Source organism: Anthonomus grandis, chromosome 6 (assembly GCF_022605725.1).
Source record: "Anthonomus grandis grandis chromosome 6, icAntGran1.3, whole genome shotgun sequence".
Classification (NCBI taxonomy): domain Eukaryota; kingdom Metazoa; phylum Arthropoda; class Insecta; order Coleoptera; family Curculionidae; genus Anthonomus; species Anthonomus grandis.
In genome coordinates, this window is record NC_065551.1 from 22756793 (window position 1) to 22784760 (window position 27968).

The 27968-nt window shown below is 26.1% G+C and overlaps 1 protein-coding gene across 1 annotated transcript in view; it reads right to left on the reverse strand.

The window, feature by feature from the left end:
* LOC126737655 (tetraspanin-2A) overlaps positions 1 to 27968 on the reverse strand; it is a 147809-nt gene that overhangs the window by 65098 nt on the left and 54743 nt on the right. The window contains exon 2 of the mRNA XM_050442635.1: positions 3999 to 4196. Within this exon, the coding sequence (XP_050298592.1) occupies positions 3999 to 4196 (198 nt within the window). The remainder of the gene's footprint in view (positions 1 to 3998; positions 4197 to 27968) is intronic.

Genomic DNA, 27968 nt, shown 5'->3' on the forward strand with positions numbered 1-27968 from the left:
GTTCTTTAAATAGAACTTTTATTTTAGATTTAGGGCGATAGAAAGCCAACATATTTTAATTGAAAAATTGAAATATGGGTATCTCGTAGTACATGTAATAGAATTATCCAACTTAAGTTGTCTATATTTATAGTCTAATGTATTTATATAAAATAAAGATATTAATTGCGCCAAATTACAGCAAATACTCATTTTATTTTATATTTTACAACTTTACGCTTAAAACTTGTTTTGACAATAAACAAAATATAAAGCAAATTTCAATGAAAGGTTATATTAATACAAAGGTTTTCTGCAAAACACTAAAAAGCTAATTTTGAAAACCACCCTGTTTTTCATTTTCAAAATTTTTCACATTTTCAAAACTCTTTAAACATAAAAAATTCTTGAGATATTTATGTCGAATTTTTAGAAGTTTAACGTTATTGAGTAACTATGTGCATAGAAATAGTAGTTAATTTTAGTTTGCTTAACAGTTTTTAAAAATTGGTAAAATATTACAAATAACAACTATCAAAGCCTAACTTCTAAGGTACACAAAGTGTCAATTTAAAAACATATTTTGATATTTAAGTTGCATTTTTGTTTTAAATACTTTAAGAATAGTAGAACATGTTTAAGTTGTCTTAGGTAAATATAACCTACTTTAGTGTGTTGAATTTTATAGGATGTTTAAATAAGACTGCACAAGTCATAATTTATTAGACGTTAAAAATAATATCTGGCAAATTACCGCCTCTACTTTGGAGACAGACTTATATTTAATTTGAGAAATTTTGAATCATGTTTTTGCACAATTATAGCTCGATTTCGCTAATAACAAGCTTAAGTTTATTCTTTAATTCTATAGTTTTTGTTCGGCTATTAGCATATACGAGGAATTTTAGAAAACCGTAAAGAAAGAATTAGAAGTTGTTAAATTACATGATTTTGCGGACTCTCTTCTGGTCTCTATTCTGGAATTTTTCGTATCCATACCATTCAATTCAGACCATAAAAATTCAGTGAGCATATTACGAAAAAAAAAAGGGAACGCTACCTTTTCGCGGTAACTGTAATTTTTACTTTGTACTCGAAAAAAGTGTGTCTACTTACTAACAAAAAGTTTAATTACTCTACCTGTCCAATGAAGATCCTATGTGAGAATTCGATTGGTAAAACATGCAACTGCTGTGTACGATAACGGATAGATGTTGATTTTCGTCAAGTCGATGATAGACGCGAATTCTCTTCAATACTTCACGCACTGTGGCAATGTTTTCAAGAGAGCAACTAGTAAGTTAGATTCACTGGTATTTTTCCGTCAACAACAGAATTATTTTGCTTAAAGTAATGCCGCGAAAGTTAAAATATGCGTTCCTACTGGGACATCTTTCATTTCAAACATAAATGATTAATTTAATATAATTCCAAATGAAGTTTGTGACCATACTACTGTATTTAATAAGAGAAATTGTGACAAAAGAATTCAGTCACATTTACAGGATTGGAGGCAAACAAAAAAGGATTCAGTGTAAAGCATTTGTTAAAGCAGCATAAATATTAAGATATTTTGCTATGAATTCTACAATGTCTTTATGTCAAGGCTTAGCGTTAATAGGAACTATTCATAAATCTGTTCATCGGGTACTTAAATTAAATCATTTTTGTAGGTACCAAATGCAAATATTTCAGGAATTATGTACAGTCAGTCAACTCGGATCAAAAAATAACAAAAAAAGTTTAGGATTACTCTTAAGTCGCTTAAATATATTTGTTCGCTTAACAAGTGTATTTTTTTTTAATAGTTTTATTAATAAATCTAACTATATATATTCTAATGCAACTAAAATCCGCATGTTTTTGAGAAACAACATACACAGTACCCAGAAAAAAAATATGTGGGCAAAAATATTAGGTTATATTATTCTAGGGACCCTATATATCAATAGAATCTTAATGGCGAAGCATACTGGGAAATGTTCGATACTATTCATCCTCATTAAGAAAATCAACTAGAAAATTAGTTAGATCCAAATGAAAATAACAATCTGAAAAAAAGTTCTAATACATTTTTAGCAAGATAACGCACCACCTCACTCTTTCTATGCGACAATATTAAAATCATAAATTTCCAAATTAGTGAATTGGAGGACGTTGTTCAATAAAATGGCCGCTCCGAAAACCAGATCTACTAACTTTTGATTTTTTTTATTGCGATCACCTCAAAACTTCTATAATGAATTATAATATAATGTGTATCTATTCTAAAACAAGTATCTCGAAATATAAAAAATTAGCTTAATAATACACACTTTTTTGTTTATTCTAAAATGGAGGGCATCATGAGAATCTTATTTAATAAGAAAACCCAATACAAATTTTTTTTTAATTAATTTTTTTTTATTCTATATTAAATTAGAAAAAATTGGGCACGTAAATACTATAAAAAAACTTAATTTCAATTTATACTCTTATATTATTTACTACACTGAATACAACATATATTTGTGTTCTATTTCAGTATATACTTTCATACATATAGTTCGTACCAAATAAACTTTGATGCACATTACGTTTGAACTAATTTGCTTACCAAACATACCTAAATACATATTTTCGTTAACATGTATTTCAGTATAGTAACTCTTTACATATTATATTCATATATTTGTTACTTGCATAAATATTTAACCTCCAAGAAAATATATGCAGATTTCTATGTTAAAACTAATGACGTGCATCGAAGTTTATTTAATGTAGATCTTATTTGAGTCGTCCTGAAAAATTCAATTTATGTATTTTCCCAGGCGTTAAATTAATAGTAAATACAATAATATCTATATTACCAATGCAAAAAGGTAAAGATTGATATTAAAGAGTAATTTTTTTTCTACGTGTAATTAGAGTGTTATATAAATATTATCATGACGTAAAAATAACAGTTAAATTGTTAGTGAGGCACTATTTTAAAAAACCTACTTGATTAGATTTTAATATAAAGAGCTTATGCAAAAATAGATTAATTTTAGGCACTTACAATTTATTTACTAATTGTTCATATTATGGTTTTTAACTAAAACAAACTGATTACAAAAAATTAGAAGTTTTACAAGATGTCATATGATATGGTTCGCAAAATATAAAAAAAGTAAAATAAATATGGTAAGTTAAAAGAGACCAGTAGTTGCGACCCATACCATCGTACATAATTACCCTAAAATAGAATAATTTACTAAATATTTTCCAAAATGTAAACGAAAAATAAGAAAGTAGGTACCCTTATTATTATTTACAGAATAATCGAATGCTAAATGCTAATTAAAAATTTATCGAGTCCAGATTTGGCATTTATCCGCAACGTCTTTATTAAGTTGTAACGTTAACGCTATTTCTCATAAACACATAGCTGCAATTTGTTTTTTTATAGTTTGACTAATAAAAGACATTGAAAAATATTGAGCAAGAAACGTATGACAAAATACATAGTAAAATACAAATAGTGATAAAAATACTTTTAACCTACAAAAAAATGTCCGACATTCTCAGCGATATATTTATTTATTGACAGAACTATATCTAAAAAATTGTTGACTATATTACTTTCAATCAAAAAAACTCTTAGATTGCTAAATCGCGATAAGCGTGAATATAAAAATAAATCAGAAAAAGCGCTTGTGCAAGAAAATAAAACAATTATCAACATAGGTACAAACAATAATAATTTTAAAACAGCAAAGCTTCTCTAAATCGTAACCTCGTAGCGAAAAGGATAATGCCAGACTGCATAATAAATTGTCTCCCATAAAGCTTGCTCTAGATTATAGAGTAAACAAAATTGCTTTGAAAGTTTCCATCTCACAGACAGCGCGGCGAAAAACAAAAAAGTTTTGTACTTGCCGGTTTGAAACAAACAGGGATTATATTTCGAAGTTGTGCCGTAAAATATGCTGAGTGATTACGATTTTTTTTATTTAATTTTTGAGATTTAAATTATGGAAATAAATCTTAATACTTACCGCGAAAAGTACCACGGAATTTTCTTGAAGTGCGCTCATGCAGCCCAAGACAGCTACGACCATAATAATGGCAGCTATGATCATAAGTATGTAGACTCCAATATAAAAGTTTAATGCATTTAGGATGGTTAGCCACTCATTAATCCCAGATTCAAACCTTAGCCATAGGCAAAGTACAAACACTGCAGCTCCAAGAATCTGAAAAACAAAATATACATTCAACATTTAGTAATACTTCAATAAGTTGTTTATGAGCGAACAGTTCCAATTTCCGATACGAACAAACCGCCGACATGTTGTCGGACCAGTTTAGTCTACAGCCCCAATTCCCTTCTATCGCTTTATACCAGAGTTGCACGGTAATTATAAAGTACAAAGGGTCAATTTATTGTTCGTTCTACTGCAACATTTCCTACGTTAGGGACTGGTAATGGCCATTGGGTTCTTAAGTGTTCTTGTTGTTTGTCGCGTCCAAGCGAAACTGGAATTGCTGTTAAAGCAATCAGGTTTTTAATTACGTCCACGTCTTTTTAAGATGTTTTTGGCGAAAATGAAAAACAAAATAATTTTTATAGGATAATAGTTAAAAGAATTATTCTGGGTCTAAATTGCTATAATTCACTTAAAATGATACTATATTTCCCTACATTCTTAATTTTAGGAAGGGTAATTGATAGACAGAAAGCAATGTAAATAAGCATTTAAAATTTACTAATAAATATTTAATTGTAAGCTTAGGGAGTAAACTAGAAAATTCTCTTAAAAAAAATAGGCTCTTAAAACACTATTTAGAATTTAACGCATTACGGACAGAATTTCTCAATCTACCCTTAAGTTTGGATAACAGCACACCATATATACATTTATGTCTATAACTAACAAAAGCATGTTTTAATAATAAAATTAATTAAATTATTTAAATTTAAATTTAGTTATCCTTTAAAATAAGACGATCTTCTACTACTTTAACTCAAATGTTTAGCTAGCAAGCTACTATTGACAATTATATTGCAAAAACCAACTGTTGAGTTATGAAAAAGATTTTTGAGAAATTTATACTTTATACATAGATCAATCTAGAAAAAAATGCTTAAGTTACTTAGATCGAATTCTGGTTAGTAGTGTTCACTTACTTAAACTTTTTACTTACTTTTTAAGAAATTTACCAATATTGAGGTTTATGCCACTAAAACTCAAATGACATTATTATCATCAAAGAGCAAAATAATAATAAAAAAATATTTTATTGAGAAAGGCCAGCTTTGTATGTCAAAGTACTTTAGATTCAAAAAAATTAATATGTGGAAAAAAATATTAAAAAAAATTAAGAAATATACTCCAATTATAATATTACCTCTACATTACAGAGTTATTTAGCTGATAGTTAAATTAACAGTTAGGGTTTATTTATTTCATATAGTGTAATGATATATTTAAGAAATCCAAAAGATATTTTAATGAAACTCAGGAAGACACTACTTTTAGAACACATGTATTCCAGAAATACAAAAAAACAACAAAAATAATTAATTTGAGTAAAATACCATAAAACGCGGACCCTTTTAAAGACCCTTGGAATAATATATTTCTTACTGATGGAGACCAATAATTTTGAGAGAATATTGACAGTCAAAGCAAGGAAGTATACAAATTCTAGGAAGTTGGAAATTTAGAGATTTTCAATAATAACCTAAATTTAAGCTCAAGGGAAATCCCTAAATAAGATGAACTACTTAACATGAGCAAAATAGTTTTTTTTACATTTTCTTAATAATATCTCATTCAGAATATGTGAGATGTTTCTAAAACGCCGTATTTTCGGAAAAATGACTTTAAGACCTCTTAAAAAGGTGCTGAAATATAAACCGGAACATCTTTAAGATGCCTTTTTAGAGTTAAGTAGCATGTAAATAAAACATAATATAATATATACATGTTTTTTAAATCTAACAAAGTAGCAGGTATTTAAATTACACAAAGTACGTTATTATTACATTAAACTTATACATTACATACATACAATATATACATACATTACATAAACTAGCCAATAAGGAACAAACTAAATAAGAAGTTTTGAATAAAAAATGTTTTTTTTTCAATACATGGCTATTTAACTGTTTTTGGCCTGTATAGTTAAAAACGCAATTTTTCTAAAAATAAGGAAAGAATTCATTGGAAATATCTACTAAAACAACAAGACAAGCTTATTTGATCCTATAGCCCTTTTAGCTTACATGTAATGTTTCTGCAAATTACTTATTTTCATTTTTACTTACACCTTTGGAGTACAGAATTCATTAAAATTGTCATCCACTTTAGATGTTTTTGTTACTTAACTGGATGCACAATATTATTTACTATTAAATACTGAATAACTCCTAATTAATTACAGACACAATACCCTAAACAGTCGGATAGAGAGGGGCTCCTATTTGCATAATTCGTATGTATACATAAAATATGTCCAAATCATTAAGAAAATGAGATAAATTAAAACTACGTTTGTTTACAAATATTCTAATAAATATTTATGTAAAAAGTCAATTCAATATTAAAAAACGCACATGTTGTGTAATAAATAAAAAAAAAAAAACACCCTAAATAACTTTAAATAAGGTTAAATGTAGTGTTGAGGTTCTGACCGCCATCAAGCACTTGTCTTTAAGCAGCAGATATGTATTTATCTAATTGGGGGATTCTACTTGGCTAATCAGTAAGCATAAAATTACTGAATAAAAGTTATATCATTGATGAGCAATTAATTTAAATAAATTATTATGTTTTTTACAAATTGTCTTAATTGATATAATGAAAAAGTATATTTGTGTATATTTAATTATCGTTATAATCTTTATAGCAAAATGTATTAAAAAAAAAGATTTCTTAAAGGTATATTGGACATTTAACGAAATCTTTTACTGGTCTTATGTAAGATATTAGTATGGTATTTAGATATAAAAAAGACATCTTTAAGGTATCCTAATCCAATAAAGTTTCCATCATCGTGGAAACTTGTTTTTCACATATAAAATCAAAAAGTTTGAAGGATCTTGATAAAAGTTATAAATGTTAAAGTGCTTAAAGTAATAATACTTAATAACTTTAGGTCTAAGGGCAGAGAAAAGTAATTCACAGAAAAGTAAAATAGCTTAAGTTTAAGTCTAGTAAAAGAAGGCATAAAGCGCCTTTTAGACTAAGATATAAATAGCGTCAAAAACTTACATTTGTGGCAATTGGCAAATACTACAACGCAACATATTACTAGTAAAGATATAAAAATTCGGTGAAAAAGTCAGACAAGCATCCATCTTATTTCTTTTGCTTTTAAATATATGCTCCGAGGCCATACAGTGTGACCATACAGTGGCTATACAAAAAAATATATATTATTTATAAAAAGATCTTCTTGGTCCAAAACCTAAAATGCAACCATCAGATATTAATTTGTTTCAGTCACAAAAGAGATATATCTAAAAACATGAATTTTTTGACTGCCTCAAAATTTTGCTTAAGAATAAAATACCAGTTATCTCTTTTTTTGTTAAGAATTTAATAACCTTTACATTTATTCACTTCTATGTTGCATTACTTTAATGATGCATTAAAGTTAATTATAAATAGCAAGATTATTTATTTTACAATAATTACATTGTATACAGTGCTAATAATATTAACTGCCTAACAAGCATGTAAGTAAACTACCAATTTATATTTGCTTTAATGTAACCGCCTTCTCTTACAATACAGGTTTCCATTATAGAAGAAAATTCCCTCAATAAATGTTTGATTATATTCGGAGTTATACCCTGAATTGTTTCCGTAATAATTATTACTTAATGTTCTACGTTTATGAATGGCCTGTGTTGATATACCTGTTCTTCTAAGTAAACCCATAAGAAAAAATCTAATGGGGTTAAATCTGGCGACCCAGCTGGGCAAATAATATCGGAATATCTATGAACTAATCTTTTATTAAATATATTTTTAAGGTATGGCCTTACTTCCATCGTACGATCTTGTGCCCTTCTGCTGGTATCATATTTGTTGTCGTTCATGTCTTGAAAGGTCACGAAGAAAATCATGCAACTGATTTTGTAAAAATGAAATATTGTTAAAAAGTCATAGAATGTTAAAAAAGGCGCTAATTATTTTATTCTTGTAAATGCAGCACCAAATGTTTATTTCAAAATAATATTGATCGCGAGTTTTAAATGTAAAGTGAGGATTGGAGTCAGTCCACTATTAAGAATTTTGCATTAGACGTAAAAGTAGCTTCGTCAGAAAAAAAAATATGTGTAGCAGGAAAACGATCATCTTCTAGCACTGGATAAGAAAAACAAAATTTTAGTCATCTGTTCAAGTCTCCAGATTCTAAATTATTGACATATTGTCGTTTGTATGGATGAAACTTGTTCTCTTTAAGAATTATTGATATTGTGGACTTAACAATTTTATCTGGAAGCAAAGATACCTTTTTCAGCAGAGGTATTTTAGGATTTTCTACTGCAGATAACATTATATTTAACTTCATCCCTTCACTTGTAACGATTCGTTGACACTTGTTGCTAAATTTATTATTAACATCTTAACATGACTTGAATCTTTTCCATAATTCTCATTACTAATGTATATTGTATATTTTATTCTGGATGTCTTTTGTTAAATATTTCAGCAGTGTTAAGTTAATAAGCTTAATAATTATCACCGGCATGTTAACAAATTTTATTTGACGTTCACTCTCAAAAAAATTCTTGTTATGAAGAAATCATTTGTTTATTAGTATATTCTATGTTTTACGTAACAACAGTTACATTTGCATTGTTATTGTAGATAAAAATGAAAAAAAAATTTATTTATTTCGATGTAATGTATATTTGAACGTAGTTTCTAGTTTTTATCAACTTTTCATAATAACAATTTTCTCTATTGTCAAAAATAAAGGTATTTTATTCACAAGCAAAATTCATAATATCTGATATACCTCGTATACGACTGGAAAAAATAAATATCAGATGGTTGCATTTTAGGTTTTGGATCAAGCCAAACTTTTAATAAAGATTTTTTTTTAAATTAATAATAAAAAAGTTTTCAATATAGTGTAAACTTAAGTGGAAATACTGTAAAACGGAAAAAATTTGGTTGCGTCCAACAACGAAAAAGTTAATCAATGAATAAACGACATTCTTTAAATTTTATTTAAGATGCAGATTATTCTAAAGAAAACTCCCAGTTATCGAGCTCGCACTTCAATTGACAAATTAAACAATGATTTATTCGAAAATGCAATTATTTTTCATCATTTCTAATGCTTCTAAATACAGACTATAAACATTTTTTATAATTTATTTGCGAAAATCTAATCTTCGAAGTTCAAGAGCAATCAAAATTATAGGTCGAAAATTCTACGAGAAAATTCTCCAGACAGGTTCTGAGGCTGAATTGAAGTGCCGAGCACGCGATCCAGCCACCACACACATATCCATTTCGCCCTCTTGCTCGGTTATCAGCTATCGTTTCCCATCTCCATAAACCCCAATACATTTCTGACGTTCGACTCATCCGGTCTCATTTGGGAAATACCCCAGCAGTCGAAAGGGCCAGTCCTGTTGTAATGGCTTAGGTGGATGGAATTGGCACAATAAACATGGGAAGTTAAGCCGTTTTCGTGAGGAGAATGGCCTTATTCTATTCGGGGGGTATTTAGTCTTGTCGCTTTGAGATTTTATTAATTAGCTATGGCTTTTCTTTTGCAAAAGTGATTCATAACTTTTAGTGCCTAACGAAACTGCCATTATATTAATGTTTACTTTAAATAAAACGCATAAAAATAAACAGAAAAGAGATCCGCGTAAAGAACTTTTGTGCCATCGGCAATACCGGCATCGCCATCCGGAAGAATAAAATATCGCATTCAGTGAAAATCCGAAAAACCGGCGGAACGTGATTGAGGAGTATCTATCGGTATAAAACATTCATGGGCGTTGAACAGCTGAACAGTCGGCGTCGTGTTTAGGGTAAATTAGATTTAGTGGCGCGAAAGGTTGAAGCATTGACAGTCAATGGCAATAAAATATAGGATTGAACAGGCATGGGCCGACTGGTAGACGACATTTTTTAAGTCCCTTTATTTTATTTCTTTTTACTTTTACCTGGAATGATTACAAAATATGATCAACGTTCATAGACTTCCAGTAAATGCCAATTTCAAAAATACTGTCCTATACCCTCAATTATTGAAAAGAGGAAAAAAAGATTGACTTATTAACCTATTTAAAATAAATATAAGCTTATGAGCCAAGGTTAGAAAAAAAATTTTATTTAATAACTAAAGGGACCTAATTTTAATCAACGTTTTAGTAGCCTAATCTACTATCGTTATTAGGGTAAATAAAATAAAATACAGTAAAATAAAATGAAGTATATGAAACTACTTATATTTATTGCATCTCCTAGCTGTTTTTCACAACAATTAATCAAACATTTTTTTTAAACCGACACTAATCTGACTTTGATAAACTGTTTCGAAAAGTAACAAAATAAATACAAAGAATACCTTTTAATAGTTAAGGAGTGTAACCCTAATATATTTTGTTAACAGAAAATACATAAATAAAATATATTTCAAATTATGAATTAATTTTAAGAATGCTCTGTTCTACCTCTCTAAGTAGCTATATATTTTTTTAAATAATATAAATCCATTTTTTTTAAATCTGTTCGATTCTGAAATTAGTTCTTTTGTTAAAATTAAGGAAGCAACCCAGTTTATTCTCTAGTAAATGTCAAATGCACGTATTTTTTTGTTGTTTAAAAACATTGTGTTTTATGTTTATTAATTCTTTTTGGTAATAAGACTATAGGATTTACTTATGTAAAATATATCACAAGTAAAAAGAAGTTTATATTTCACATTTTTATTTAAATAATTTTTATAAGATTTTCTAATTTAAAAAATTTTTAAGGGATATATATTTTAAGTGTTTATCAAATGTATTATTAATTTTAAACAAGAAATTTCCCATAAATATATTAGGATTTAAAATTGGTAAAGGAGGAGTCATTATTATAATAAAAATTAGTAGTTTCTACACATTATAGGTTAGAAGTTGTGAAATTGTACCATTATTAGGTGATGTGCATTTTGCCTAATTATTATCATTCTTAAATTTATTTTAAAGAAGTTTTTAAGTTTTGTTAACTGGAACATTAGCAAAAAAAAATAACATTTTATTATTCTGATAATAAAAAATTACGATAATGTTTCATTAAAGATAGACAAAGATATATTTAATTAGGAACTAAAATTAGTAAGAAAAAGAAAGTTAATATTGGCGCCCAGCATTGTGGGGCTATTTTCCAATACATAAACCGTGTCATTTAATATTGCATTCAGTAATGAAATTGATAAGGGGTTCATAAAAAAATAAAAATATTTTAAAGAAGAATATTTAATTATATTGCCAAATTACGAAAATTATAAAAAAATGGCACATAATATACGAGACAAAAAAACTTATTTTAAAAAATTTACAAAAATTTATTAATATAGTTCTTTATAAGTAAAATAATTAAAGTTTATATTTTTCATGTTTTGTATGAGTTTAAAAAAATAATAGGTTTTCATAAATAGTGTTATGAAATTTTAATTTATGAATTACAATTATAAATGTACAAAGATATTTTGTAAAAGAGGAAGTAAATAAATTTATACTTAAGCTGATATTTATATTTATACTTATATTTATACTTATACTAGCTGAAATCATATTAGATTTAGACAGAATTTTTAAAGTACAATATTAATTAAGACCTTTAACGGGAATAAGTTTTTCTATTTTAAATAAAACTCTATTTGATAAATTAATAATTGTTTTATATATATTTATTTAAGTCATTAATATTTATGTTTAACAGTTTATGGTCTATGTTTTTTTTATAAAGTAAATTTATTTTATTTATATAAATTTGTGTTTGACTTTGAAAATAATTTAAATAACTATTAACTATGTGAAATTATGTTGATTAACTCAATTAAATGAATTATTATTGAATTTTTATATTTCAATAATTTTTTAAGTATTTAAATTTATTAAATCTATGAAACTTGATATTAATTTTTCTAATAACGCTTTTAATATGTGTAATCAAAAATATTTTGATAATATTTTGCTAATTTTGCAGTTAAATAAAAATGCTATACTATTTTTACTATAAAATTAAGTTAAATATTCACTTTTTTTGAATGACTTTATTAATTTAAAAATTTATTTTAAATTGATGCTTTAAGGATCACAACAACTATTTGATTTCTCCCCTTTTTAATTATTTAAGTTAGCTTACACGACTAAAACCTTTTAATAAAACATTTATTTTCAAATCGCGCAAAAATCAATACCTGGGAGGTTTTTCATGTATATTTAAAATAATCAGTCAGTTTTATTTAGCATTTGCAGCGACTTTTTAAATATTTAATCAACTTTACTAATTACGATTTATTTTCTGTTGACGCTTTACTAAAATTTAATCGTATTGCCAATTTGAATTATGTCTGTTTACATGTTAAAGCTTTTCGCGTATCAAATGAACGAGGCACATTTGCGTTTTATATACGAGTGAGATTGAATTATTTGGTTGTTAAAATATTTTAGGATAATCTCACATAAGTTGTTGGAATTTAGAATATTTATTGATTTAAATTGTTAGGAATAACTGAAAATCAATTTGTGTATTTTGAGTATTTGAATGGTTATATAGTTTTATTTTTTGAACGTTATGTACTTATTTTATTTCTTTATAATTTTAATGCTACATATTTAGATTTTTTGGATTGTAAAACTAGCAACTTATATGATTTCAAAAACTACTGAAGCTACAAATATATATTACCATTAAGTTGATTGAAAAGATGTCTATTTCAGGACGCTTTAATTCCTTAAGTAATTTTTTTTGTAGACTATAGGGAAAGAGAATAAAGTAATATATTTGATATCTATATGATGAATATTAAATCATAAAATCAATTAAGTAAAAATATTTATTATACCGCAAAATTAAAATCGAAATGTGCCCTTTTTGGAAAATATATTATACAAAAAAACACTTTTGCTACATTGCAATAAATTATTTATTTCTGTCATAATACATTTTCAGAATTGATAATTTTTCATAGCCAATATAAAACATAGTTTCACATTCTGTGGACAAATTAAGATATTAATAATATATTTTTTTATAAGTGTAAAATCAACATTGTTGTTTATTCGGCATACTTAATTAGCGGATAAGTAAAAAAATAAAATTGATTCGACATTATTTTATATCGTATGTGTATAATTTTGTTTAAGTTGTCTTCGATAAACTTATATTTATGTATTATTGTATATCGTTTTAAAGTTTATTTATAGTTTTAATTAAAAAATATCTTTTAATTTATTTACAATAATTCTTGGAAAATATAGTTGTTTTAAAATATGTTTTTGTTTTTAAAATTATACCAGTTTTCTTTCTACAAAAGTGGATGTTTCTTTATAAGATAAATTGTTGAAACTTGGATAAAAATACAAAAATCAACCTGCTTTTATTCTTGTTTGACATTCATTCCACTAATCAATAAACTTTTATTAAAAAAAAAATTTGTGTTCCAATAACTATTCCAAATTTTATTCATAATTTATCTTCATTGTTATGGATAAAGTAAGATGCGAAAAGTTATAATTTATAGAATTTTAATTTATGATTAAAAATTATGTTCATAATAAATTATAAATCTAATATTTAAGTCTAATTAGGTCCATTTACGTCAATAACAGAAATCTGCCAAGCAGGTACCATCTTTATTTGTTCGGCATCATGTCACGGAGTATCTTGATTAACCTATGCTTTTGCTCTTGTAATAATTATTGACTTAAAGACTAATAAACATTTATGTAAAAGATAAACATTACGTAAGAAAGAATTGTTCATGTACAATATTTGCCGTTACTATCATTACTATGAAGACCAAACACATGAAACCGTAAAAAAATAATACTCTTCAAACATAAATAATAACTTTACGACTAATAAGAATTTACGTAATTAAACAACTTTTTTTAACAAAGGAATTAAAAAAACAAAATATAAAAATCCTAAAAAAAATTAAATTTAAGTAGTTTCTTTAAATGTGTATTTGCGTAAAATCAAAAAATGCAAAAAATTTAAATAAAATATGTATAATGGACTGTATATAATAAACACATAAATTGTCAATTTAATTTTCCATTTAAAATTATTATTTAAAGACAGTAAAAATGGCTTGATAACATTATATAAAATTTTTCTTCTCATATTTAAAATTTTGTAAAAGTTGCTTAGCATATCCACTTAAATTATGCCTATACGTTTTTGTTTTAAATATTAAAAATTTGGAAAGTCGTTTAAATATTTAAGTAATTACAAAAGATACAAACATATATTGCCATTATCTTAATACGCATAAATGTCTCTTATGGGACACTTTAATTCCTTAAGGATCTATTTAGTTGCCGACGTCAACAAATAGGGATAAGACAATATTAAGTAGACCAAAATACAGCAACAACAGGAGTCGTTCGACCGTGTGGGTCCATTTGTCTCTGTAGGACAGTATCAAGGCGATAGAGGTGATCGAATGTCTGTCCCATGCCAAATAAAACCCCAGAGCTAAATGAGGGTTCACATCAGTAAATAGAGTAAATAAAGAAAACTAGACTAAAGCAATACATTTTAACCGATTATATATTTATAAATATAAATTAAACCGCAAAACAAATAAATAGAAATAATTATGCCACCGCAAAATTAAAATTGAAACATGACCATTTTGTAAAACATTAAATACAAAAAACGCTTTTGCTAAAATGCGATTATTTATTTATTTATGTCATATTACATTTTCAGCGTACAAAATAATGTTATTAATTAGAATATATGGCAATTATTCAGAGCCATTATGAAACATGTTTTACTCTCTGTTTACAAAGCAAGATATTAATTAAATAAATTATTTTTTTATATATAAAATCAATAGTTTTGTTTTATTAACATAGTAAATTCATTAGCGGATAAGCAAAGAGTAAAATTGATTTGAAGTAAATTTTTTTTAACATTGCGTATGGTTTGATAATATATTCATATAAAATAATATAAATTCTGATGTATTTGTAATAATATTTTTTGGGTTAATTTACAAACTATCATCTTAAAAAATATTGACTAAAGGTATAGGTTTTTGAGTTATTATTTATGGAGTTTTTAAAGAGAAATTAATAAATATTAATTTAGTACGTATAATTTTTTAACCTTATTGGTATAAATAAAGTAAGATGCTAAAAAAACATTGATAATTTTTATTATAAATTATTAATTAGGATATATGATAAATTAAATACTAAAACATACTATTTCACTTAATTCAGAAGAAATCTGATAAAAAAACTAGTAAATCAAATTACGATAATTTGGTTAAAAATTCATAGCTTTTTAAAATATTTTATTTGTTAAGAGAAAATTAAAATAAAAATACTATTACTACATTATACCTATGGTAATCAAATAGATGAAACTGCAATTTATAGATACTTATTATATGAAGTAGCATAATTATGCAGGATATTTTTTAAAAAAATCACAATTTTTTAAACTTATTTTAATTTATTCAACACAATTATTAAATTTAAACTTGATAGAAGAAGATTTTTTATAAAACAACTAAAAAATTAAAAAGAATCTAAAGAAATTATGGTCCGCGCCTATATTGAACAGATCAATGGTAAAATATTTTTTATCTCTAAAATAAATATTTAAAAACAGTAAAAATATATTTATAACATTATATCCAATATTGCCTCTAATATTGCAAATCATATAAATTTACATATCATATCCATTTAAATTATGCGTAAATGTTTTTAAAATATTTAAAAGAATTAAAAACATTGAAAATCGTTCGAATATTTACGGATCTACTTTAATGTTAAGGACCTATTAAAGTGACAAATTTGATTAATTAATATGAATTTTATAGTAGATATTTTCTGTTTTTTATCTTTTTTTTAAATATTTATTTTAATCCTATACCAAAATTACAATTATTGAAAATAAATTAAGTTATTAGTAAAAGTAATATTGCTCCTAATATTGCGAATTATGATTTATTTTCTATCAAATATTCATCATCCATAAAAAGCGCTTTGTACAAGATGATATAGCATTTAATCGCCTATTGATGGGTAGTGATCATAGAAAGGTTAGGTAATGGTAGTATGGTAGTATAAGAATAAACGTAAGGCAAGAAAGGGTAACACCTTTTATATTGAAAAGTAATAAGTGGATCACAGTCGAAAATAGTATTGAATATCACGTAACCATAAGTGAGTACCTAGAAAATATTAATGAAATAGGTATAGAAATACTGTATTTCTCCATATGAAATTCCAAGCAAAAACACTATTAAAAAGTAAAAAAAGAAAGACGAAAAACTTGCAATAAGTACAAAAACTTCTTATGAAATAGTGGCGAGCAATATAACAAAAACTCTCGGATATCCAAAACTAGTTTAAGGTGTATAAATAGAGTCAAATCAAAGAGAGTTCGAAAGGAGATAATATAAGAGAAAATAGTTAAAGATACTAAGCCTGCAAGCACTTAAGAAAAAACTTTTATAACTAAGGAATAAAAGCGAACACTCACCACATATTAAAAAAGGGCTCCAAGAAATCATAAAAGACTTTTGAAAATTATTGACATAAATATTTTAAAATATGTAATATATTTGTGTAAGCTATTAATTTCTGTTAAATGGTTATTTTGGGGATATTTGAAGAGTTTTTAAGCTTAGTTTTTAAATTTTATTAAATTAATGAGATTTGTATAAGATGTGCTTAAGTTTTCTGTATCTTGTTTTTTTTTCATTGTTTTCATGTTTATTATTTCTGAAATTAATCTTTTTTTGTAAATATTTTAAATATCAATGATTTTATTCTCTTCAAAATTAATTTATGGTATAGTTCTGAGTCAGCGTGTTCTGCCAGAGCTGTTTTATTTTTTGACCGAACGTTAACCGCTTTTTTTGGGTTCCGTTATCCTTGATTTTAAATAACAACCTATTTGACCTTTATAAACATTTTAACAATCAGAACATGAGATTTTGTGAACATCACTGTGTAATTTTCTAAATGTTGACTTTTTTATTTAGTCTATAGTTGATTTACTGCATTATCACATTACATTTGATCGTAATTCAGAAAAGTTGATTATTTAGAGTACTGCCTAATCTTTCATACAAATTTTTAACTGATGGAATTTAAAAAAAATCTTTTTTAATGTTAAGACGTTATAGGTCACTATTTTTTTTATTCTATTGATTAGTTTCTCTCTTTGTTTCAAGTTATTATTTATATTGATTAAAAGTTGGTTTATAGTACCAGTCAGTTTTTATAATGTTATGTTCTTATAAGTAAAACTTCTAGAAATGAATTTTTGTTGTTCTTTTTAACCTCAGCGGTAAACTGTAATTTATGATGAAAACCGTTAAATGTATTTATAACTTTTTAAATATTAGTTATTGAAACACAAGTAATAATACCGTCCACCAATCTTTAAAAAAAAGAGAATTCGAAATTAAGATCTGATGATCATTTCTTTTCATGTTCTTACATAATCGTATCTGCACATATTGGTGACAAACACTTTCCCATATGTAGACTAAATATTTTTGGAAAATAATAATATTTGGAGGTCAGAGAATATTTTAAAAGATTTCCGCATTTAATATTAGTATATCAAATGTATACTGTAAGAATTTGCAAAGATATTTCAAAAGGTTTTATAACGGAGATTCAACAAAACTGAATATAGTTCTAAGTAACACATTTTCTTTATGGCTTTAAGATAACAAGCATATTTTAAGAAAAATAGCATTTGTGCAATTTAGGTTTATAATCTGATTTAGTGTAGGAGAGGGAGAAATATTATCAATAAGTTCATTCAGTTTATTTTGGGTGTTAACTGATAATAATAAAAATAATAATAATAATAATAATAAACGTCTTTTATTTAACAAACAAATAGTTTACAGTTGTGATTATTATACATACATTTCTATAGAGATATAAGAGAGGCGAAGTCTAGCCATGTGGCTACTCTTACTTAACCTACCTAATCCCTTTGAAGTGAAAATAAAACAATATCATGCAACTTATTAGCGAATAGCTCTTTAAATGTACGCACATATTGTAAAAAGAAAAGAAAAGTTACTTAAAGAATTAATATACACAACGACAAACTGTGCGATACAAAAGACCGTAATATAGCTTTATCCAGTAGCAGGTAGAGATTTTCTTTAAAAAGTAGATAGTTATATTTTGAAATAATTTCAAAGCCTAGTCCAGTTCAGCATACAATGCCAATACCTGTTTATAAATTCTTTAAATATATTATAAGGTTGGTTTATTACACAAGTCTGATACACTTTTCCTGGTTATTCTCCCATTTCTTTTAATTTACCCCTTTATTTTTTTTATTAAGTATTGCCTCAACATGCTCATTTTAGGTGTCTTTTTGTCTTTAGTAAGAAAGAAAGAAAAAAAATCCTTTCTTATTCATGGCGAATTTGTTGATTAAATAAAAACAAACGCATTTTGTATTTAAATTTGTTAATATTAAATATTTTAAAATTATCAGGTATGGAATTATATAAGGTGATTGCATTATATGAAAAGGATCTTTTATACATAGATGTTTTATGTAACGGGATGGAGAATTTGTTTTTGTTTCTAATATTTTGTCCATGCATGCTTGTCCTTGGCAGAAATTTATTTTTAAGAGTATTCGAGGTGTTAGTGGTATTGAGAAGCTTATGCACAAAATTTGAAAGATGTAGTTTTCTACGGCTTTCCATATTTAGCCAGTTAGATTCTACAATTTTATGAGTAATATGGTCATGCTTCCTAATTCCGTATATCAATCGACAGCATGCGTTCTGTACCCTTTGTATTTTTTGTTTATCGAGAGCAGTAAGACATGGACCGTATATAAAGTCACCATAGTTGAAATGTGAGAGTACTAATGTGTCGCATAAACTTTTTTTCAACGAGTAGCTAAGAATGTGCCGATTATTATATAATAATTTCAGCGCACAGAAGCTTTTTCTTGTTATATTCTGAACGTGTGCACTAAATCTGAGATCTTCGTCGATAGTTAAGCCAAGATTTTTTGCGCTGGATACAAATTTTAATGTAGTATCATTTATTTTTAATTTTAAGTTATTTTTAATAGAATTTCTTTTGATTTTGCTGCCAATACATAATAGTTTAGTTTTGTCAGAATTTAAGTTTAGGTTATGTTCAGCAGATAATTCTTTAATTACCTGAAGATCAGCGTTTATTTTATCGACCATTTCTTGCGATTTGTTATAATCAAAAGAGACATAGATTTGTGTGTCATCCGCGTATGCTTGTGTTTTACAGTATTTAGGTGCGAGAAGTATATCAATAGTGTAAATAATAAATAGAAGGGGTGATAAAATAGCTCCTTGTGGCACACCCGACAGAACATCCAATGCATTCGACGTAATATTGTTATAGACCACCTTTTGCGACCGTTTGCTTAGAAATGAATTAATTAATTGAACAGAGTCCGCGTCGAACCCATAATATTTTAGCTTAGCTAATAGGAGACGGTGATCTAGAGTATGATAGATCTTGGTTAAAACTAATGTACGTATTTATATAGAATAAAAGTGAATTTGCTTTTTTTAGAAAGTCTTTTTTGATCCTTGCTTCAGTGGTATTTCCTTTATCTGCTCTTATTATAATTTGATTTTTTTTAAATTGTTTTGTGTTCTTAAATTTACTATTCAGAATTTTGCTGCAGTTGTTAAGACATTTATTGTAGGTCTAATTTATTATTAAGTTGATAATTTTACTTTGCAATTTTTAAATAATTTGTTTGTTCCAAAACATATTTTGTGTCAACAATGCGTTGTTCTAGTGAAAAAAATGAATGAATATGATTTATGATAATTAATAATTTAAATATGTATTTAAATCATTAAAATAGTTAGTAAATAAGTTAATAGTTTAGTTCAATTTATTTTAATATTATTTCCGATCATTGTATACTCTGAAAGTTTTTAACGTTGTTGAACGTTAAAGTTTTCGCTTTAAATTTGTAGCGCCCCGAAATAGACTAAACGTTACAAAAAAAGAAAAAATCATCTAAACCCTCATTTATCAGCTGTCTCAGGTGTTTACCACACTTCTGGAATACAAGTTCAAGAGTATTGAGCTGGATAGTCTAGCTATAAGTATCGGTGGAAAATATTTTAATCATCTGATTCGCTGGCGATATTCTATTGGTATCAGATTGCCTAGATAGAATGGAAAAAATGCTTTCAAAAATGACCTCTGCCTTATACAAAGATTTTAAAAATTAAGGCAACAAAAACGAAATTCATGACAAACCTAGTACCTAGCCAAATAGATTCCTGTCTCTACTAGTATATGTTAAAAAACAGTTCAAGTGACATACTATTAATATCTAAAATGTAAGATCAAAACAAGTAGAAATAATCAAATATGTAAAATCAAGAGGAGAATTAGACTAACAAGAGGAGCTTACGGTAAGCTTAAACCTATATTTAGGAGAGAGATTTCGTTGAGCTTCAAAAGGTTTTTTAAACAATGGCTATTATTTGTCATTACACATGTGGCAGATACTTCAGTGTTAATATTGAAATAAAAAAAAATAAAGTGAGATTTACACAACCTGATATGGAATATTTTTTATTGCGAATTACAATAAGGAATAGAGTTTCCAATGAAACAGTATGTCAGAAAGCCGTGATTATAGATGCGTTAGAATGAATGCCTTGCTTGAAGTGTAGTCGAGCTGGACATCTAATAAATGGACAAAAAGAATTATAAAATTAGGATTCAGATAAACGAGCCTTTAGAAACCAGGAACGGCCACCAGCCACATGAACAGATGAACTGCTAATGACTGGAAAAAATATGAGATTATTACTGTTTGATAGTTATGATGATAATGATGATCAGTCAAATAAAAATCTATATCAATCTGCAAATTACGAGCAAATTTTTTAAAATTAAATTAAATAAAAAACACTAGTGTAACTCTATAAAAATTTGACATCACTCTTAAAAGTACTTGTAATACATAGAATATTGAGTTTATTTTTTTATGATTTTTTTTTTCAAAATGTATTGATTCATCGATACAAAATAAGTAAACTTAATAGAGCTACTGAAACTTAAATTGGACTATTTTAACAGTAATTACGAGGGCGGCAGTAATAAAGCGCCACCATCTCGAGAAAATGGGCGAACTTAAAGCGACAACGTCCCGAGCGTTTGGTTTGGCCACAGCATTTGTCACTATAAGATATATGGACAGAAAGAACGATAAAAGAGGTCAAAGGGAATATATAGCGCAATAGATTTTTATTGAAGGTGGCAATTTTATTGCTTCGGTTAAACTAAAAGAAAGTATTGAGGGTTTAATTAAATTTGAATTCGATTTGAAACTAATAAACAACATTGATATATATAGAATTTTAATTAATACAGTAATAGTTTTAGTGGTAATATTGATCAATACTTTGTTTTTACAATTAAATAAGTTAGATTTACAAACAACAGTTTATTCTAAATAGAATTGCATTATAGTGAAAAATGGTGAAGTCAAGGTTTACATATACAAATAGGTTTATCTACCTTGCGTTACTTAACCTGAGATATTCATAATGCACAAAACACCATATAACTTTTGTCGAATTATATACAAATTATATATGAAAAAAAAATCACGAAAAATAAATTATTATATGTATAATAATATTAGGGCATATAGTTCTACTATTTAATAAAATAGCAGACTAATTCTGAGACAGAAAATCGAAGAGAACAAATTTAAATTAAAGTATTATATTTTTCTTATTTGGCTCTCCTGCTAGAACTAGTAATCAAAGATTTTATGTTTAAAGGTAAATTCTAAAAAAAATAGCAATAAGATTATTATGCTATAAGATAATAAAAGAAAAACTCCGTTTGTGTTCAATGTAGAAGAGGTAGCGTTAATCCCTTAAACTTTATGTTTATATTATGTACATGCGATAAATAAATAAATTTATCTAAAAGTGTACCCCTATATAGATGTCTTATATAATATTAATTTATTTAAAAAAGATGCGTAGGACACTTATATATGCCTGGTTTGCATTTTATGCTAATGTTGCAAAAAGTTAATAAGAAATTAATTTATATTTCCATAAACGACATATCTATTCAGTGAAATACTGACACAATGCAAGAGTTTTTTTTATGTCTGCAAATGTGTCGATTGCTGTATAGCAAATTAGGTCTATGACAAGCTTTCTGAATACAAATAATAGGTGCTGGTCAAATTGCATTTCACTGTCCAAAATAATACCAAGATTATTTGAATTTTTCTTCATTTCTGAAGACATGATATACACCCTAATATTAATTTGATTGTTTATAATTTACTCATAATATTTAGGACCAAATAATAAGAAACAATACTTGCTTAGATTTAGATAAGGAGAATACTATAAGGAAATAGATCTTAAGTTTTCTAAATATTTATTAATAAATTAAAGAGACTCACGAGCTTGATTTTTAAAAAACGAGTGATTGCGTCTCTCTTATTGGATATGCAATAATTATTATGCAATTAATTTATTATGCAATGATGATACAGGGTAAAAGAAAAAGACAACATATGTTGATCATCTTTATATTCAACTGATCATAAATTCTGAAATTTTTTGAGAATTTTTGTAATAATTCATGTAATCTTTATAAATATTGACTTGATTTTATGGAATAAAAATTATAACAAAATTATTTATTTTAATTTTTTTAAGAGATTTGGTATTTCGATGCTTGCGATTTTTTTAATTCCATAATAAGCTTATAATTATATAATAAGTCATGCTAGTAACTGTACCATTTTAAAAGTAGTTTAAGTTGAAAAACTAGGCAACTTTGTATAGTATTCTTTATTATCGTCTGTTTTATTTTTTCAAATCTTTAAAGAGCCTTGTCGCGAAGAAAGTTTAGCTCTTGCATATTATTAAGCTATTGATATTTTTTAACTTATATGAACCTATGGCTATCGATAAATCAGAAAAAATTAAACTCTTGATCAGAGACTAAATTACCTGGTAACGTACCACTATTTATAATATTTATTATCACAGAAAAAACGTATTTTGTAATAAAAAAAAACAAAAATTTCAATATTTTATAGGACGTAATCAAACAGGTAACTTGTTTATTAATTTTAAAATAAACTTATATTTATTCAATATAGTCAAAATAATCTCTTACATACATCACAGAGAAAAATAAAAATAATTAATTTAGAAAGAAAACATTTTTAATTATTATACATAATCAAAAATTAATAATATATTCAAAACTCTACTCTAAGCTATACTAAAACTATAAAATAAGATTACGAAAAATATAAAGTTAAAATTATTCCTCTAGATATTAAATTTAAAACCACTAATCTTTGATGTCTGAGTTAAACTAATATGTTGCGGGTAAGTCAATCTAAAAGGCCGACGTATCACTCTATAGGGACAAAAGACACAGGTTAGTAATAAGTTCGCCGAAATAATAGGCCAGCAAAAGCACTGTATAAATCTATTGTGACCCTAAGTTGGGCCATTACGAGTGTAATCAGTGCTAGGCGGTAACGAAGTGAAAGCCATCGAGGGTAAATGAGCCGAGTTATCGCGACAATACCTGAACCCTTAAGCCGAGTTATACTCTTTAAAAAGAGTTGTACAAGCAGTTCGAATAAATCCACTATAAATTATATATTATAAATTTAATATGAAGTTTTTATATTTTTTTTTAACTAGAATAAATCTAGCTTAAATATTTTTAAACAGTAAAAAATAATACAAGAATAGTTTTATGAAGTTAATTTAATATTGGTCTGTGTAGTATTGTGTATTTATCATGTCCATTTAAATAATGCATGTTGCATTACAAATTATGCACTAATAGCATCGTGTCTAGAATATAGCAGATAGGGGAAAGTAGGGTAAGATGGGACCAATAGTAAGATAAGGTCCATCATATTTTGAAAGCTAATCTACACTCGAGTAACAGTGTTTACTGTTATCATTCTATCAAATTTTCATCGATAATTGCGTGCAATTAAACTGCCAAACAAGTTTTATAGCCCTTAACAGTTTTTAGTGCTTTCAAGGTTGATATTTTTGTTATAAAAAATATTATAAATTTTTTTGGTTGCAACTACAAAGCAAATAAGTACCTTACGTTGTGCCGTAACTAACACAAGCAAATATATCTTGCACAATAATAATTCTTTGTAAAATTAAAAGTGGACTTCGGACACTATTTTGTCGGGTAACACGAGACCCTTGATTGGTTTTTTTAACACAATAATTCTTATAGGTTACTAAAATTATTGTACTGTTTATGCTTAGGTAGTGCATATATCGAAATGTGGGAGGATACTCACTTGATTTTAATAAAATTTAAGTAAAAAATGGTATGCAAAAATATAAATTAGTAAGCAACTTCTTATGGGAAAACATGCTAAATTTTTACTATATAACATACAAACGATTTTTTAAAAGAGATTTTTGTTAAGTTTTGATCTTTTTGTATTATTTCAATATTAAATACGTGAACTAGAACTTCTGATTACTCTGCAATCTATCAATAATTTATTGAAATTAGTTAAAAATGTTATTTTTACTTGTGTAATAAGTGCATACTAAAATAAAAGTGGAAAAAGGACATTTAAGGGAACTTAAAAAAAATAATAAAGATATTACTCATATGAGTAAAATTGTAATTAATATACATATTACAAACAAAATTGACATTTAATTCATATTAAAATAAAAATATAATAATCATGCAAAAACTAGAACATATGCAATAACTAAGACAATTTTTTAAGGTTCATTATAAACTCAAAATTATTATAAACTAAAACAAGAAAGGTCTCATTTTACCTTATTAATTTTTTGATTTATTGCCTGAAAATAGCACTTTTTCCAAATTATAATGAAGTAAAAATTAAAATTTGTCGTCGTTTTTATCTTTTACATACAGTAATAAGGGGCATAACTTTGCCTAAAAAGCTTACTTATAATTTTTTATTCGTTTTGATACCACTTAGAGGATTCTAAATAAGCAGATCCCATCTAAACCTACCTTATTAGAAAGTATCGATAACTATGGTATGACACTCTGTATACGCTGTTACGTTAACCTTTGGAAATAATAAGGGTAATAACTTTACTTAATTATTTAATTTTTGTATTAATTCTCATAGAAGTTTTATTTTAAATTCTTTTATTATGTTTTAACAAAATGTTATCTAATAATAAAAGAATCTATCTTGCGTGATAAATTTTTTAAGTTGGTTAAATACTAAGTTGGCATAAAACTAACTTATGATAAATATGCTTACCGTATCCATTTAAATTATGCATAAAGCTATGATTATGTTAATAAAAACTACTTGTGACAGATTCGTATCAATAAATAAATTTTATGTAATTCAAAAAGCTTATGTAATAAAGTAAATGCATTAATTATATAACTTATACCTAAGGAACCAAATTAGTTTATCAATGCAACGGTAGTCTCAAACATATCGTTCCTTACTAATGAATATTCCAATCAGTCGGCTACCAATAAGCGATCCTTCGAAAATCAAAGGTTCCAAATCATCAAAGGGTAAACAGAATCTCACAGACAATTAGAGAATCCGACGTTGACATGGAGATGAAGATTGCGGATAATTTAATTATTTCCACTTGAGCAAATCTATTGAAAGTTGCATCTTAAATCGCCTAATATTTGCTTTAAACAAACTAATTTGTTATGTATGTACATTATATTGTGATTAAATGCAATATAATCTTTGAAATTATCCCTTACCTCATTAAGGTTTTTTACAGTCTACTGAACGCGTCAATTTGGAATATTTGCAAAGAACGAAGATTCTAAATTGGTTTTTAAATTGGAGGATATGGACCGTGCGTACATTCCGAATCGCTTTCGGCAAATGTGGCCCTTTTGTAAATATTTTCCGCAGGGCGATTTCTGAATAGATTTCTCTGGCGAATCCGCATGGCTTTTTGGGGATTTGATCATTAAGACTCCTTTCACGGAGGGTTATAAATTATATTTGGGTTTATTGATAAATTGTCTTTGTAGGTTATGTTGAAATTTTGATGTATGAAAGAAATAATAGTAAAAGTTTTTTGATGTTTACCTAATTCTTTAAAAATAATTTTTTTATATTAATTTTCACTTTACTTTATACTTTAAAATATGTTATTATTCAACTTAATTTGCAGTTTTTTTTTCTATTTCTATAAAATATTAATATCTAATTATTTTTGCTTAGATTAGAACCCAATAAATATAACGATTCAAAGCAGTAAAAATAAAGAAATATAAAAATTAAAGATGAAGGTCTCAAAAATTGGTTTATTGAATAGGAATAATGGAAAAACCGACATTTATCACCTATTTACATAGACGTTTTGACAAAATTATATTTTTAGTAATATGAAATAAAACAAAATTTTATTTCTTTTTAAATTATAATTATCATTAAAAAAAAGAATATTTTCCAAAAACAAAATCAAATTTTATTTTTTAAAAGAATAACAATAATTTGTTTTTCCAATTCTAAAAAAGTGAAAAATGCTAGTTTTTATATTTTATTCAAATTCTTTAATATTAAAAATATTAATGATTTTTTAATGTTAAAAATGCAACTTTACCATAAATATGTGAATCCAAAGAATTAAATTGAATTGTTAAACTCAAAATACATAATAATTTTTTAATTAAAAATTAACAAGGAATATAAAACTAGGATAAAATTATTAAATAAAGTCCAAGTTTAAATTAAGACATAAAATTAAATCAATAACGTTATAGGTGGTTTAATTACAATCCCTTAAACCGTTCATTTATTTTTAAAGGTTATTTAAATTTGTTACAGTTATTTATTCATAAGCTTTTTTCTGTTTTTAAATCTATTAAAAAATTAGATATTTATAAATAATAACGTAAACTAAAATAATAAAAGAATTAATAGTAATATATTTATAAATATTTACGATCCCTTACAAATATTTTTTTTTATTTTATTATCTTTAGCTGAAAAAAAAATTGATTTTGTTAATTTTCAAAACAAAAAAAATTAAGATCATAAATATTATATTATCGATCAACTACAATTTCTTTTATTAATTAATTTAATTAAAAAAGCAATTTAACGATAATTATCACAGACAATAAAAAAGGTAGTTCTTTGATTGAAATCTTGATGTGATACACATATCACAAAACAGTTCAACTACTTACCACTAAAACTCTTAATTTTTTGCTCAACACGTGATTCGCTAAAAATGTTATCATTTTTGATAGGGTGAATATTCAAACTAAATTAAACTATTAATAAAGCAACAAATTTAACTAAGCATGGCTGAACAAATTATAAACATAAACTTAACCTATACAACTGACTATAGCGGATACATACTGAAAGTTATAAGGGATTAGACCTTTCACCCTATTAGGAGTGATTTTTTTAATTTTTAAATATGCGTTAGTATCTACTTTTTTATTGTTACTAACTGGTTTAAGTAATTTTTAATTATGTATTCCTTGAAAGTGGCTCGTATATAAAACATTTTCAGCCAAATTCGACTTTCTTATTTTTCAGTATATCACCTGAGCTACATGTTCTTAAAATCTGACATTAATTCATCTTCTTGTCTGTTCTATGCACTCCTTATTCTGAGCGCAATTTCACTTTGTGTTTTCTTAAAAAAATTTCAACTTTGATAGACCATTCCTAGACTTAAGTCTTTTAAAACCCTATCAAAGC